Consider the following 16,738-nt stretch of genomic DNA (forward strand, 5'->3'; position numbering starts at 1 on the left):
TCTTTCAGTTTTCCTCTTCTCTCTTTCTTTCTCCTTTTCCTTCTTTTTACTGTCTATGCCAAAGTTAGTTTGTTCTCACATAAGCAATCTGTTGAAGTATTAGTAATGAATCGTAGCTTTGGGAGGTCTTCTTGTTTACACAATAGAGGTTCTAGCTGCCTTTGGGCGTTTGAAGATCCAAGACAGAGACAAAGAATAAACAGGGAGAATTCTGCTATTGTTTCTTCCAGAATATGGCCTCAATGTGTTAATCAACCTCACTGTGGTGATCATTGCACAAAGTATTGTCAAATACTCATGCACGGGTCAATCACCATGCTGCGCAATTTAAATATGTACAATTTTGCTTGTCAATTATACTTCAATAAAGCTGGGGGAGGGGTGGGGAGGAAAGTGCCTGCTTCAGCAGCACACACACTAAACAGGAACTTCTCTGGATACAGAGAAGATTAGCACAGATCCTGTGCAAGGATGACATGTAAACCTGTGAGGCATCCCATATGTTTTAAATAAGTCATGGGATGTAATGTACAGCATGGTGACTATAGTTGACAATATTGTATTGTATATTTGAAAGTTGCTAAGAGATCTTAAAAGATCTCATCACAAGAAAAAAATTTGTAACTATGTGTGGTGATGGATGTTAACTAGACTTACTGTGGCAATCATTTCACAATACGTACAAATACTGAATCATTACATTGGACACCTGAAACTAATATAATGTTACATGTCAATTATGCCTAAATAAAAAATAAATAGTTTCATAAAGTTAACACCCAGAGCATAAAGCTGATCTCAGAGATTCAGTCTCCACCCACATAATCAAAATTGTAACCCACCCCCAAGTCCTGCTTTTCTCATTCACATCTGCCCATTCACAAGCAAATCACACACCTAGTGTCAGGACCTACTGACTTGGGCAGGACGTGAAGGGAAGTGAAGGTCCTGCCTCAGGTTAGGAACATGAGTCAGGATGAACTGGGCTCTGGCCCTAACTCTGCCACCTCACCAGTGAGTGACTAAATTTTCCTAAACTCCAGCTTCCTCAGCCAGCAAGTGGAAGGAAGACTAGGTCCCACCTCAGAGTGGTTAGGACTATTTTAGGTAATGCATTCAAGCTGTCAGCATAGTACGTGGCACCTTAATTACCAGTTCTCATTAAGTGATGGCCATTAGACATACTTATATAATTACTTCAAATAAGGAAATAAACTTCAAGTCACACCAATGACTTTTATTTAAGATTATTTGCGAGGTTGAGGTGGAAGAAGGATTGGTGACGATGTGTGGGTAGCTCTTTAAATATCTCTCTTCACATTTTCAAGAATTACTTTATTCTATTAAAGTACCTTTTATTCTTTTTATTCCCATAAAAGGGCAACAGAGCAGATCACTCTCTGAAAGGCAGTTGGTGTATGATGCCAGCTGTCTTGGGGAGCAGCTGAATTAACCACCACCTTGAGTCACTCAGCATCTGCAGACACTTTTACAGCTACCACTCCTGGGCCTGGTGGACTGGGGCTCAAAAAACACAGCAGCATCCGTAGTCACGGTGTGGAAACAGGGTACTATTTGGGCCCCTTTTCAGATAGAGTGGGCAGGTACGCTTCTCCACGCTCTTCCTTCCTAGAGCTCCTTCTTTCTTCCACTTTCTTGCGAGATCTTATTTCCAGCATCCGGCATTCTCTCTCATTTCTCTCCCTTCTGCACTCAGGTCCCTGAAAAAGAAGGGTCAGAAAAGGATAGATATGCCAACAGCTGACAACATTCACATTTTTCCTAATTATCAGAAATGAAGAAAATCTTACTCATGGAGCGGACTTTCACATCTTAGTGATAAATTAGCATAAGCCTAAGGCTGTTGCTAAAGGTTTAGTCATAAATGAAGGCACGGGGGCCTTGGGCATCCGCAGATGGTCTACGGAGGAAAATAAACCTGCACCTGTATGCCTCTACCTCTGACATACAGAAGGATGTGATTTCACAGCACAGTAAACTTCATATCCTTCCGGTGCTTTCTGAAAAGGAATGCGGTAAGGGACTCATACGTGGAACGATTCTAACCTCCTTATGTTCACTCCCTTAAAATACATTAATAGTAGGGTTTGCCCTAAGTTTTCAGGTGAAAATTGGGTAAAGAATGAAGTGTCAAGGAATGACATTCAACCGTGCTAACATTCCCCAACAGGTTGCCCAGGAGACCACATTCAGTGACTGAATGAACACATACTGGTGTTCTAGGATGGGAAGATAGGGCGCTAACTAGAGAGACCCTGCTTCCTAGATTCTACACCTAGGCGGAGGGAGACAGACAATCAATCAATACGCCTAAAAGGAAACAAGAAAATAAAAGGTAGTGATAAGTCCAACGATAACGGTAAAAAGGGTGATGTGATAGGGAATTGGGGGGGGCGGGGGTGCATCTTTGGTCCCATGGTCAGAAAGTGACTCTCAAAGGAATGACTTACAAAAGGATGGTGTTGATAAACACCACCTATTTACACTTCAGTTGTTTAAAGAAACAAATAAAATCATTACTCTCGCCCTCCTCTATTTGAACTGGAAAGGCTGGAGAACCCGAGTGCCTATGAGGTGAACATCTGCAGTGGCGACTAGCAGTCAGATGAGCAAGGTCATGACTCAGCCCTGCAGGGTGAGTTATGGAGATGGCTGGTGGCTGGGGTGGTGTTAGCTACTGCACGGTGTTAAATCGTTTTCATACCTAGATTATTTCATTTCTATCTATAATGGTCCATGAGTCAAAATCAGAAAGCAAAACAAATGATGAAGCTGAGATACACGTTAAGAGGAGCTTAAAAATTGTACTCGCTCTGTAAATGTGCCTCCAGATTATTTTCATTAGCTGCAGTGCTTGTATTAAACCCATCAGTCTGATCATAATTCATATTTAGCAGCCATGAATGTCTCTAATCCTTATAAGAACAAAATAAAAAAAGGGAAAATACAGTGATGATTATTTGCAATTTGGCTTTCCCTTATTGAAAATAAAGACAATCTGAAAATTGCTCATAAATAATGACCTGAAATATTTTTTTATCTCATCACTTAGAAACAAAATGTAAAAAATTATCAAAATAAGCCCACTGAGTTTTGCAATATCAAGATGAAAAAACGTAACGTTGTTGGCCATGAGCAGGTCACAAAAACAGTTTCTGGCTCTTCTTGATGCTAAAAGATGTCAAATTTAAATCTACATATTAGTATACATTTGGCCCCCAAATAAAAGGCAATATACACATCATTTTTAAATTTGCTGACGAATCACACTTTTTAATGTAGCTAGATTTAGAAAAGTGTATCAATTGTTAAATAGAGAAAAGTTTTAAAGTAAGCAATGTTCCAAATTATTTATTTTGCATTCAGGTAAACTTTACAACATACTCCTTAAAAACTGATATAAAATAAAATATTTAATTTAAAATTATTTATATAATATGAAAAATTTTTTAATGATTTTGTAAATTCCTAGCAGGTTTCTAGCTATTATACAGTTTTCCCTTGGTATCCGGCAGAGGATTGCTTCCAGGACCACCCACCGGGAACAAAATCCATGGATGCTCAAGTTCACGGGTGCAGAACCCAAGGACACAAAGGGCCAACTGTGCATAACTGTGAAGAGAGTTCTTGAGTCAAAAAAGCTGCAAATGCTGCCTTGGTTATCTTGGCACTCAAAAGGAAGAACTTGAGAAGTGAATGAAACAAACATTTTTCTATTTAAGGATACTGTAAATGAACACCTCTTTAAATAAGGAAACTGATCTCACACTTACACATGTAAATATGTGATGTGAATTTTTTTCTGAGGCCATCAGAATCAACAAAGAATTGTTCAGATTAAATTTTTTTTTCAAAATATATTTATACCCTTCCTTGTTCCAGAAAGAATTGAAAGCAAGTCAGTCCCCTAATTAATATAATTAATGACTTTAACACATAGTTTTGAAATAGGAATTTTTTCACATGTTTTGTTCCTGCCAAAGGTTCATAATGTGAATCTAATCATGAAGAAATATCAGATGAACTCAAACTGTGCTTCATTCTAAAAAATAACTGACCTGTACTCTTCAGATGCCAGTCCCATGAAAGACAAAGAAAGACTGAGGCATTGCTCCAGAAATCAAATAGCTTAAAGGGACACAAAAATTGGTTGTAACGCGTGATCCGGAATCTTGCTATAAAAGACATAATTGGGACAACTGACAAAATATGAATAAAGTCAATAGATTAGATATAAAAGTATTGGTGTTAATTTTCTGAGTTTAATTATCATACTGTACTTATGTCCTTGTGCCCTTGTTTTGAGGTGGGAAGGAGAGAGTGGGTATAGGAAAATGTGATAATATATTCATGTTTAGAGGGAAGCTAGATGAAGGGTGTAGTCTTTGTACTATACTTGCAAACTTGCTCTAAGTCTGAAACCATATCTTAAAAAAATAACAGTATGAAGAAAAGACAAAACAGAAACTCTTAATAAGGTTTAGATAGAGTAAGTGACAGCTGTTTACTATTCTTCCTTCCCTATTCCTTTTACGATCTGGTAGAGAAAGCAGCTTACTGAAAGGGAATCATAGATACACAAGGCCACTGTGACAAAACTGAGGTGCCACCTGTGAGGCAAAGATGCACAGCGACAATCCCAACAGCCATCACTGCTAGGCAGAAAGTACTTGCAGGTGGACACTGTCCACTTTCAGGTGGACAGTGAGGTAGGAAGCACCCGAGTGTCTTCCCCTGGCCATTCACACAGCATAGCTCAAGACCCAGGTGGCAATACACCTAGGTTTACTTATTTGCTCTGCCTACTACATGGCAGAAACATACCATTATTTCTGTTTTGCAAAATATAACCAAAACCAAAGACCCACAAAACAAAAGTATTTTGCTCAAGGCCACTCAGGTAGCATGTTGCAGAGTTGAAAAACTACCCCCCATTTAATTGGTCTCTAGTTTATTACTTTATGTATTAAGTTTGGCATCATCAGTGGCATTTCTATTCTTCTCCCCATTTCACGTCTGTGTCTCCCTTGGGCTTCACTTAGACTCCCACGCGGCCACTGTGAACGCTTGGACTTCTTCTGCTCCTGGATACTCAGGCCATAGCATCCAGAGAGTTCCTTCTGTGTGCTTTTTAAAAGTACAGGGGAACACAACACCATCACAAACTATTTCCTACCAGATTAACTATGAGAGGACAAGAGCAGTAGGGGCAGTTTTTTCTCCTTCAGACAGAGAAAGAAAAACGAATCATAATTATTTATAATAAGGGTGATGAAAACAGGCTCAAAGAACTAAAGGACCTTGATAACAGAAACACGCCACATGTGCTCCTATAGAAATTCTTCCTACACCAGATGTCTTCAACAATAATAATTTTAAAATTTTATGTACATCTGGGCTATCTAAAGCTGAGTGCCATTTTTCAAAGATCTCAACGCCAAGCTGTAAATGAAGAAGTTAGATTTGTTTTCAGACTGGGGGAGGATGAATCCTTTGGGTTTCCTTTTCTAAAATGGCTTAAATATTCAATAATTCTGTTACATACCAAAGAGACAGAGCGTTTGGTTCTAAAGCACAGTTGCTGTTCAGAGGACTCTGAAAATGCCTGAATCTTGGTATGGGATCTTCCTTTTGATTCCACTGGCTCCTTGAATGACCCATTCCCTGAGCATTTTCTGTAATCCTGCATGTGAGTATAGCATCGAAATCCCTGGTCCTCATAAGAATGCCTTCTAGGATGGCTGTCAGATGACACCATTCTGGGAAGCACAGGAAACTAGGAACACAGAAGAAAAAAATTTACAATATAAAGAGACTGCACAATATTAGCACAGAGACAGAATGTCCATAAATTACTAACCGAACAAATCTCATGTTGAACTGAAGTTTTCTCTTCTTGATCAGGAGGACCTTTCTCCTGCAATGAGGCAGTGGAGTCAATTGGTCAAAACATTAAGTGGAACATACCAAGATTAGCTTTGTTGCTCCTCTGTCTTTAGGGTGGTATAACAAAATGTTCGAAGCTTTAAATTGATATGTAAAAATAAATTTCAAAATGATCAAAATAAAATTTTTATGAAGCCATAAACATTTAAGAAATAATACAAAGGTGAATATTTGTGTGATTTTTGTATGGAGAAGGAATTTCTAAGCAAAAGGGCAACGGAAGAAGTCATAATGAAAAAAATTAATTTGTGTAAAAATAAAGCTAATGTGCATAAAAACAACATAAAATTATATGGTAGACGGAAACTTTTAAAATATTTGCTATACGTTTAATAAATATTCTGAAAATAAATAAGTATATTTCACATAATACAAACATAGAGGTCATGCACTGCAATGACATCAGTGTTAAAATCACAATTGAAAAGTGATCAAAAAATAGGTTATTCAGAGGAACCGAACTTCTTGGAAGAATTGTGACACTTGCTCTCTTAATTTCTCTCACTCCCCAAGCCACTTCAATCCAGCTTTTTCACTCACACTTTTCCTCTAACACTAATGTTAGGATATTGGTCTCCATGTTGCCAAATTCTGGCACTTATGGTCTGTAGTCATTCAGCAGCATTCAACCCAGGTGCCTACTGAACCCTTCTGGAAACAGTCTTTCCCTCGCCTTCTACCACTGCACCCTCTTGGTTTCCCTTTGATCTCTCTGCCTCTGTGTTTTAGTGGCACTCCTCCCTTCTAACTACTCATAACTGTTGGAGTCCCCCAACACTCTAAACTAGTCCTCCTTCTCTTCCCTTGCTTTCTCACTTTACACTGTCTCCCTAAATGTCTCACCCCCAGGCTTCAATTTCTATCTATAACCTAGTTTCCTCATTTATATTGTTAGCCCAGACCTCTCCTCTGAGCTTCTGCCCATTCAGCTTCTCCTCTTGGTATCCCATAGGCACCCCACCTGACTTGTCCAAATTTGAACCCATCATCTTCCCTCCCCAAACCTGCTTTTCAAGTGTCCCCGAGCTCAGAAACCACCATTTGCCCACTTCCTTGGACCAGTAACTCAGAAGGTACCTTCCACATCCAGTTGCCAAGTCAGAAGATTCCACCTCTTAAATGTCTCTCAAAACCATCCACTTTTTTCCAGCACCACTGTCACTACCCTAATCCAAGTCATCGTTCTCTTTCACCCAGATTCCAGCAGCGGCCTCCTAGCAGTGGATATCCTGTGTTCACTCTTACTCACTTTATTTCACTTTTCCCACAGCAGCCAGCACAGATAAAACAACAGCAAGGGCTTCCCAGTTGACGCAGTGGTTAAGAATCTACCTGCCAGTGCAGGGGACACGGGTTCGATCCCTGCTCCAGGAAGATCCCACATGCTGCGGAGCAACTAAGCCCGTGTGGCACAACTATTGAGCCCATGTGCTGCAACTACTGAAGCCCACGCGCCTAGAGCCCATGCTCTGCAACAAGAGAAGCCATGGCAATGAGCAGCCCGCGCACCGCAATGAAGAGTATCCCCCACTCACCGCAACTAAAGAAAGCCCGCACACAGCAAAAAAGACCCAACACAGCCAATAAAAATAAATAAATAAATAAATAAATAAATAAATAAATAAATTTATAGGGAAAAAAAAACCCCAGCAAACTCATAGCTGATCACGTTTCATTTTGCACCTCATCCTGCACCACCCCCACCTCTTCAGTGACACATCCTCACTGGTCTTCTGTCATTTCCTCCCGCTCACCGGCTCCTGCCAAGCACAGGCACTTTCACAAGCAGTCCTCTCTAGCTGTGACCCCACCCACAACCCCACCCCTTCACCTCATCACTGGCTAGATGACCTTCACTCACTGTGGAAACTACATTTCTCCAGAAAGTCTTTCCTACCCCGCCGATTGGTTCAGGCCCCCGAACCACTGTTAGATGCTCTCCTGAGATATCATACTTCTCCATGAAACTTATCACAACTGTCATCAGTGATCTGGGTAATTTTGTTACCCATCTCTCTGCTCCATTAGACTGTATGCTCCATCATGTCAAGTGCTACATGTCATTCTCCGCTAGAAGCGCAGTATGCAGCACTTTGCCTTCTTCATAGCATGAGTTCATTAAATATACATTCAATGAGTAAACGTATAAAGGTATAAAGAATGAAAGAAAAAGAAATACCAAATGGCAAACATTGTTTATGCTTATTAGTCGTCAAAAATCATGTTAAAATGAAATAACATATAATTTTGCCTTTCAGGTTAGCAAAAAAAAATTTTTTTAATGATACTAACACTGGCACGAGTGCCGGGGGCTAGGCACTGCCATTCCTTGCTGGTGGGACGATAAGTGTATACAACTTTCCTAGAAAGCTGTGGACAACATGAGTCAAAGGCTTAAAATATTTCCCTCCTTGGGCCCATCCTTTACACATTATTACGGGCTGAATTGTGTCATCTCTCTCTTCAAATTCATATGTTGAAGCCCTACAGGAGTAGCTCAGAATGTGACTGTATTTGGGGATAGGGCCTTTAAAGACTAAGTTAAAATGAGGCCATCAGGATGGCCCTCATCCAGTCTGACTAGTGTTCTTATAAGAAAAGGAAATTGAGAGACACTCACAGGGAAGAAAGACCATGTGAAGACACAGCAAGAAGGTGCCACCTACAAGACAAGCAGAGAGGCCTCAGAAGAAACCAAACCTGCTGACACCTTGATCTTGGACTTCCAGCCTCCAGAGCTGTGAGGAAATAAATGCCTGTTGTTTAAGCCACCCGGTCTGTCGTATTTTGTTATGGCTGCCTGAGCAAACTAATACACATATCTAGAAATTTACTGTCAAACAATAATCAGAAATATGGTTAAAGGTTTATAAAGCTGCTAAGATACATGAGGTAAGGTATACATTGGTCCATTTACTGTAGGTCAGACATGGTACTTGGTGCGGTGGAGCAAAACAGAGTGTCCTCCTCTTAGAACCTGTATCTACTGTGTGGGAGATAAATACTAAATAAACAGGGACAATGCCTACATCCGTGGCCAAATGCTATAAAGGGAATGTCCAAGGTGCAATGAGAGGGTATAGCAGAGTAAAACCACATACGTTTGGGTGGGTGTTGGGGTGGCTGGGAGGATCAGGGGAGACGTCTATGAAGGTGTGACCATTAAGCTACAGTCTGAAGGATGAGCAGGGTTAATTAGGGAACAGAGAGCGCTTGTCTGCCTGAGGATGAGACCATCTGTGCAGAAGCCCTGCCACAGAAGGAGCTTGCTGGTGTGGAAGGAAGAGATGCCTGGTGAGGCCAGGGAGCAACTGAGGAGGGGGGAGGGCTGGATGGGAAGGCGGTGAAGGGCTGGAAGCTGGGAGACATCATAAGATGGGCAATCTTAAAACATACCCCAACTGTGAGCAAAGGCTTCGTCTGTGATCTGAGGTTGTTTTCTTCCTTCTCCTTTTTAGTATTTTCCATGTGTTCTACAGTGATCATGTATTATATTATCAGGAAAAAAAGTAATACTTCAAAAATTTGAGACTGGGACACAGAAGGACAAGTAATTTGTGATTCCATTTATATAAGGTATCTGAAATGGCCAAGCTGATAGAAGCAAGGAATAGAATGGTGGTTGCCAAGGGCTGGGAGGAGGCGGATTCAGGGAATTGCTAATCATTGGGTATAAAATTTCAGTTATGCAAAATAAGTTCTAGAGAGCTGCTGCACAACATCATGCCTAAAGCTAACAATACTGTATTGTACACTTAAAAGTCTGCCAAAGGGGGCAGATCTCATGTTACATGTTCTTACCACACTAAAGTTTTTAAAATAAAATTTTAAAATGTGAGACAGAGTGAAATGTGAATGTTTGTACCAATGTCCTCTTCCATTGAGAGGCGTGAAAAAAATGGCGTTTCCATCACAATATAAATAAAGTATACACTTAATATCTCCTTATGTCAGATGAAATTTCCAGTTAGTCTGCTTTGGTGTGGGACCTTGTGAGAAACAAGCTTAAAGGAGCACTCTGGCTACAGGGAAAAGCTCCCAAAATGTTTACATAGTAAGCAAACTCTACTTTTGGAATTTCATTTGCCCTTCTCATGTAATTTTCCTCACAAAGGCTTGAATCAATATCCTAAATAGCTTATTTTTTCAAAGTCTGGACTTGTCACCTCCACGGCCAGGGACCGACCTTATTGATCTATCTCCCATGCTGTGAAGCGGGCTCTGGCTCGTGGGATGGGATCCCCCACACTCCGCGCTCACCCCCCGGGCTCCCCGGCTCAGCAGAGCCTGCAGCAGGCATAGACTTTCGGAGCAATAACCACCCAGTGCCTGACTCTCGCTAGAAGACGGTGCTCTGAACGTTGCTGTTTCCCACTGTGGTCCCAGAAAACCATTTCTGTCAAAGAAAAAAAAAAAAATCCTATGCACTCTCTGACCCCAAGCCATAGGTTCTCACCTTTTAAAAAAAATAGTGATATAACATCTTCACTTCAAGAGCTTAACTTCTTTATGTTTTTTATTCCGGGTTTAATTGCAATCACCCTTCGGTTTGTACCCCTCCTGCCCTCTGAGTAAATGCAAGCACCTGAGCCACCCATTAACAGGAGGATGAGAAACAAGGGGGAGAAAAAGCCAGGTGTTGAGACAATAAAACCCATGTTGCATCTTGGTGCACCGTGTGCATCAGGCACTCTGCGGACCATGCCCTTATCTCTAACCTCAGAACAAATCCTACAAGGGAGTCATCCTTCTCCTTTTACAGAGGAAAATGAATCTTAGTTTGGCTAAGGGACTTGCCCAAGACTCATGTGACGAGTGACTTTACAGGAGAGGTAACATGCCATGCCTAGGCATAAGACATTTCTTCCTGGGATGAATAATCCCAAACTTCTATCTTCCACAGCAGCAACAACTTCATTCTATTTCTATGTGAAACTTTCTGTAAGTGTGACTTTTAATAATGTACCGGTTATAACAGAATTCTATTACAAAGGTAATAGTAATAATTTGTAGGTCTTTAGGAATTAGTCTAAAAGAATTTTATGTGAGGAATATTTTATAATGTAGTCTAATTGCCTATCAACAGAGCCGAGAGGGTTATAAATTAGTCAACTAGCTATATATGGCAACAGCACCAGGAAAAAAAAAACATTCAAGTGCAACTGATAAAATGGTAAGTCAACACCACCCACTGGACATCCTTTAGGAAAACTAAAAGACATTTTAAACTCTGACACATAAGAAGCAGCGGGGAGGGGAGGGAGAGAGGAGGAGAAGAGGAGGAGGAGGAGAAGGAGAAGAGGAGGAGGAGGAGGAGGAGGAGGAGGAGGAGAAGTCCTTAGTAAGTACCAGGCACGGTCCTAAGCACACTGCATATATTATGCGCTGAATTACCAACACCCGTATGAGATATGTACTGTTATCATAAATCCCATTTACGTAGAGACAGAGAGAGGTTAGGGAACTTGCTCAGAGTTAGGCTGCCAGTAGTAGATGCTGGGAGGCTACAGCCAGAGCTCTCACTCTTACCCATTCCACTCCACTGCTGCCTTCCCAGCAACAACTCGATCTCAGCATCGAGTAGAAGAGAGGAAACAAGTCCATGGAACATTATGATAAAAGCTCCCCTGTAGACTCACCACTGATGCCTGAAATTCTATTATTAGTTTCATTTCTTTGGATTAAGGCATTGTCTCCTCTTCAAATTAAATTTAAATTTAATTTGAAAAAACAAGGAACCACTGTTAATCGTGAAACTTTAGGGCATCCCCTCTCGCTTCAGGTTCGAGAAATCCTCTAGGCGGGCTATGCCCCACCCCATCCCTGTAGTGAGCAAGTACGAGAGAACCACCGCGGTGGTGAGACACCACAAGGACGAGAGTGTGTAGCCACCGTTGGGTCCATCAGGGACAAAAATTAAAATTAGATATATTTCCTACAGCTTTAAATTGAGAATATGAAGACAGAATATAAAATTGGTTAAAGGTGATTATTTTAAAAACGAAAAAAAAAATCCCTTGGGTACAGATAGGCAGAGGTTTACTTTGTACCCTCTCAAATGATATGATGTGGACCAGCACATGTTGTGCTTACATGAGCATCAAAGAAGCACTGAGAAAAAGTCCATAGGGACTTTAGCAAAGCCCTAGGCCGGGGAACTCAGTTCCTCCTTGAGGAGGTCTTTCATTCAGCATAATCCTCTCTTCCATTAGGCCCTAACTGTAAGGAATAGTGTTAACAGAACCATGTTAAGCTGAAGGAGAAGATGACTAGGAAGTCGAATAGACTATTTAAAATTCACGAGTAGAATAAATAAGGGATATGGAGATTGTTCTACTTCAAGGTTGTATTCATGTGATGCTGGAGGGAGAAGGTAGATTAATTCAGTAAGGAGAGAGACTTCATATTACTTTTTTTTTTTTTTTTTACCAAGCACCTCAGGATAGTAAAGTTAGATTTTTAAAATTAGCTTTAAATAAGCAATCACAGATTATAATGAGTCATGTCAAAAAGTAGTGTTCTCTGAGAAGGAGCAAGCTTTACCCTTTGTCTACCTCATTCTTTCTGCTAGAAAAATTTGTATTTTTCTGCTAGGCTGGAAGTGCCACAAGCACAGACACCATATATGTCTTCTTTTTCCCTGTAACCCTATTGTGCCTTGCACAACACCTGGCACACAGTAGGTGTTCAATAAATATGTTGACTGATTTAATCCTCCATCACTATAGTTTTGCACGAATCATGAGGCTGAAGAGCCACATTAGAAACCACTTTCGAATAGGAAAGAAGGGGGAAGTTCTTCTCTTCCTATGCACATAGTATTGACGAATGTAGGTTACTAATAGGTTGCAAGAGGGAAGGGCCTTAGAGTGGAGCAGTGGGGACAGGAGAAAAAAGATAAGGCTAAGCGTAAGCTTTTTTTTTTTTTTAAGTTATTTTTATTGAGCTCAAAGCAAAACACAAAACTTGAAAACCTAACTGTTCTCCTACCTCTAAAGTAAGAAAAAATTGAGCACATATAGAGTTCGGAACAGTTACGTATCCAACTACAGATTCAGTTCACAAACACATGGCATTATGTGAACAGAGATGAAGACTCAGACGCCCCATTTTCCAGGACTCCGCTTACATCGCCGCGGGGCCCCTGACCTGTGTTCTGTGATCTGGGCTCTCTCACGTCAGTCAGGTTGTCATGTTTATCCCATGCTTTGTCTCCCCTTAAACACATGTGTTCTCTATGTTAGTCTGATAATTATGGAATTCATTGTCAACTCAGAGAATCTAAACAGGTTAATTCAGGCAAATGCCCAAAGCCAGTACAAGCAGGAAAAGATATATGGACCTTATTTAGAAATGTTATACAAAACAATTTTTGCTATTCCCCAAGAGTTTAAGGCAAACAACATTGCAACCTATAAGTGGATTCTTGAAATAGGGTAGATTATCCCAGTGTTTAAAGTCTAATAGATACGAAAATTTATTCAAGAAACTATATTTTACAAGTCAAGTTTCTTTCTTTGTTTTCATGTTCTCCAAAGGGCTGTTGTGATAAATAGCGAGTCTCATTTTTTCTTTGTTTCTCCCTGGCTCTCACTGTCATGCTCCTGATTCACACATTACGAATACCTCACTCAGTGTGGGACATAAGAGATTAAAACAAGGGTGTGTTGAGCAGATGTTAATTTTACAACAGAATCATGGAAAGTGAGAGCTAGAAGGGTCCTTGGAGATCACCCAGTGCAACCTCTCTCCTATTGCACTTAAAGAACCTGAAGTTAATTGAGGTGTTGAAATGCCCACTTGTCCCTGACTGTGCATTTGGTAAGAGATCTATTTTTCAGATATTTGTGTCTCCAAGAGCTCTTATTCCTCAAACTTGCCGATCATTGAGAGTAAAAGACTGCCTTACACACTTTAATATATTTCATCTGCTTTATGCTTCTGGGAACTCTGGAGCTAAAAATAAAATAACATTACCCCCAAAATGTATTTGGTTCTGGAGTTAGCAGTAGCAGGAGGCTGGAGAAATATTCTCTGGTAGCTAGAATTCTAAGTGACATGTGAAAAGGAAAAGCTATGTTATCCCCGTATAACTGTGAAACAGAGAACATTCATGTCTACTATGGAGGCTTCTAGCACCTCAGTTTTGCAGAAAGAACCCAGCCTGTACCCACTGCTGAGTCCACACCTGGTCAGGTCCACCCACTCCCCTTTTGGGAGCTTTCCTGCTCCCCTGACACCAGGTGCTCTGCCTAGCCACAGAAAAATAGTGCTGAGGGTGGGAGACTGTTGGCTCTCTCTCCCACCAGGAAATCCAATGAGAACCAGAAGAAAGAGTATATCAAATTTATCAGAGGTAGTGATTTATTATGTGGAATTCCCAACTCCTTAGATGTCACCTAATAGTGGAGCTGCTTTCAGTATATCGAAAAGACTATTGGAATCACACAGTGATCCACACCAATGCTACACAGACTATAACATCAATTTTCTTTCCTTTGGCGTGAATTATAATACCACTCAATAGGATTATCCCAGGCTTATCAGGAGCTCTGAATAGCAATTAAATATATCTTAGGTTACTAAAAATGAAGGAATCATTACTTCATAGATGAACATCAGGCCCCTTGGAGGACAAGATAAAATGATGAAAAGGATTTATGTGGGTATAAAAAAAAGGTTTGGAAGTACTCTTTTTCTACCAAAGAAAACTTTATACCAAAGGCCTCTCAGAAAGGTCTAGGAGAAATCCCCCTCCCCTAGCCTAGCTCTCCCCTGGTTCAGTCATAATCACTCACTGGGCAGGGCAGGGAGGTTTTCCTGTAACTGGCGTCGTTTGATCCACGGCGGTCCCGGAGTCCTCTCTCATCCTCCTCTATCCAGCTGTGGCCCCAGAAGCTGCTCATCCATTTGGCAAAAGACACATCATCATCATCATCATCTTTGTGCTCCATGTAAAGCTGATTCAAAATATTGAAGGCCTGTTCCTAAATCTGGCAGAGAGAAATATTACCCAACAGGGCTGACTTGATGAAACCCAGGATTTCCCCCCAAAGACAAAACGAAACTGATGTTTTCAAATGGTCTCTGATAATGGAATCCTTAAAGGAGAAAGATTTACTAAACAACCACTTCACCATCAGGCAGCCTCTGGTAATGTCTATTTATAAATTGTGCAGCCCACATTCCCCTCCCCTCCCCCTGTCTTTTTAAATGGAGAGGCTTTTTAATCCTTCCATTGCTGGGGCTTGTGCCTTGCAGGCTAAGGGTGGGAAGCACAGTCCACTGCCTGGTTTTCCCTGTGCTTTGTTGCTGATGGCATGTGATGGCATCTCCAGCTATCAGTGGTGATGGAGCATGACCCTCGTAATAGGCCTGTCAGCTCCAGGCCAGCTCTGAAACGGGGCCGCTCACAAGGGACAGACTGCAGCCTGCAAGAGAGACAGCTATTGGCATGTCGTATCTAGAGCCAGATATTCTCCTAATAAATAAATCTGATATTTGATATAAAATCTAGCTCCTGGGGCAAAAGGAAAATTTTTTTAATTGACATAGTATTTAGACATGTACAAAGGTAAATAACGTACATGTACTGTGTACAAATTTTAAGTGTATAGTGTGATGAATTTTTAGGTACCCCTCTCATGACCACAACTATGCAGGTGAAGACGTAGAACACATCCAGTACCCCAGCAAACCCCCTCCTTCCCCCTTCCAACCTAACCTCCCTTCAAAAGGTTAAGGCGTCTGACCTCTGTCACGGTAGATTAATTTTGCCTGTTTTTTAACTTTCAGTGGAATTATACAGTATGTATTATTTTGTGTCACTTAACATTATGTTAAGTGAGATTCATCCATGCTTTTACAGTAACGGTATTCACGCTGTATAGTATTGCATAGCATGATTATCCAACTTTCAAAAATTCAGTCTACTACTGATGGTCATTTGGGGCTGTCATTTGGATTGTTTCCAGTTGGGGCTATTATAAATAAAGCTTCTATGAACATTAGAGTCCCTGTCTTTTAGTGGGCTTTTTTTCCCCCAAGGAAAGGAGACAATTACGTTTATTGAGCCCCTACTTTATGCCAGGTATGGAGTCAAGTGTTTTACATTTGCTATTTTCATTATTAACAACCCTGTGCCTGGGATATTTTCATCACATTTTATAGATGAGGAAGTTGAGACTGAAATAGATCATTTCCCCAAGGTGAAATTACTAAGCAGAACAGCAAACTTTGAAGCAAGGAGTATAACAAGGTCCTGGTTCTCTCCACCACTCTGCCCGTATTCCAAGAAACTTTGGATAAATCTTGCATTTTTAAATAGAGGCATTCTTGGACATCTTCCATATGAAAATTCTTCCTTGAGCTGTAAAAATTGGCTTAACTGTAACCCAGCATTTCTAGAGCACTATTCTACAACTTATGTCACTAAAGGAAGCTAATCAAAGCACAAATGGCTTGTAGCATTTTTATTTCTTGCTTTAAATAATAGGGTGCATGCCTGCTACTTTGTAATATTTTTATTAAAGAATGGAAGAAGCCTGGCTTCTCAATGACCCAGATGAGAAAGGGAAATATATAATTCTATGTCATCACTGTTGGTTGTCTCTGTTATTAAAGAAAGAAGTCAGATAATTTTTCTTGGGGAAACAGGACCAGGTCTGACCACAAAAGTTGACTATGGATGGACCTCTTCTTTTCTATTCCTCCTAGAAAAGAGTTTTCTTCTAATTTCTGAAACAAAAATAAACCTATGGGTGGGGGATGG

General features: G+C 40.6%; 1 protein-coding gene and 1 pseudogene across 5 annotated transcripts in view; one reads left to right on the top strand and one right to left on the bottom strand.

The window, feature by feature from the left end:
* Positions 1-393: 393 nt before the first annotated feature.
* Positions 394-506, top strand: LOC130830714 (U6 spliceosomal RNA; annotated as a pseudogene).
* Positions 507-1,258: 752 nt separating this feature from the next.
* Positions 1,259-16,738, bottom strand: part of LNP1 (leukemia NUP98 fusion partner 1) — a 31,878-nt gene continuing 16,398 nt past the window's right edge. For 4 of the 5 annotated variants that reach the window (XM_057696978.1, XM_057696980.1, XM_057696979.1 and 1 more), the window contains 4 exons: positions 14,766-14,960; positions 5,882-5,938; positions 5,567-5,797; positions 1,259-1,721 (listed from right to left, as the gene is read on the bottom strand). In XM_057696978.1, the coding sequence (XP_057552961.1) occupies positions 1,572-1,721; positions 5,567-5,797; positions 5,882-5,938; positions 14,766-14,921 (594 nt within the window). In that variant the 5' untranslated portion in view covers positions 14,922-14,960 and the 3' untranslated portion in view covers positions 1,259-1,571. The remainder of the gene's footprint in view (positions 1,722-5,566; positions 5,798-5,881; positions 5,939-14,765; positions 14,961-16,738) is intronic. The other variant, XM_057696982.1, reaches the window with a different exon arrangement.

The sequence above is a fragment of the Hippopotamus amphibius genome, chromosome 10, assembly GCF_030028045.1.
Source record: "Hippopotamus amphibius kiboko isolate mHipAmp2 chromosome 10, mHipAmp2.hap2, whole genome shotgun sequence".
NCBI lineage: Eukaryota > Metazoa > Chordata > Mammalia > Artiodactyla > Hippopotamidae > Hippopotamus > Hippopotamus amphibius.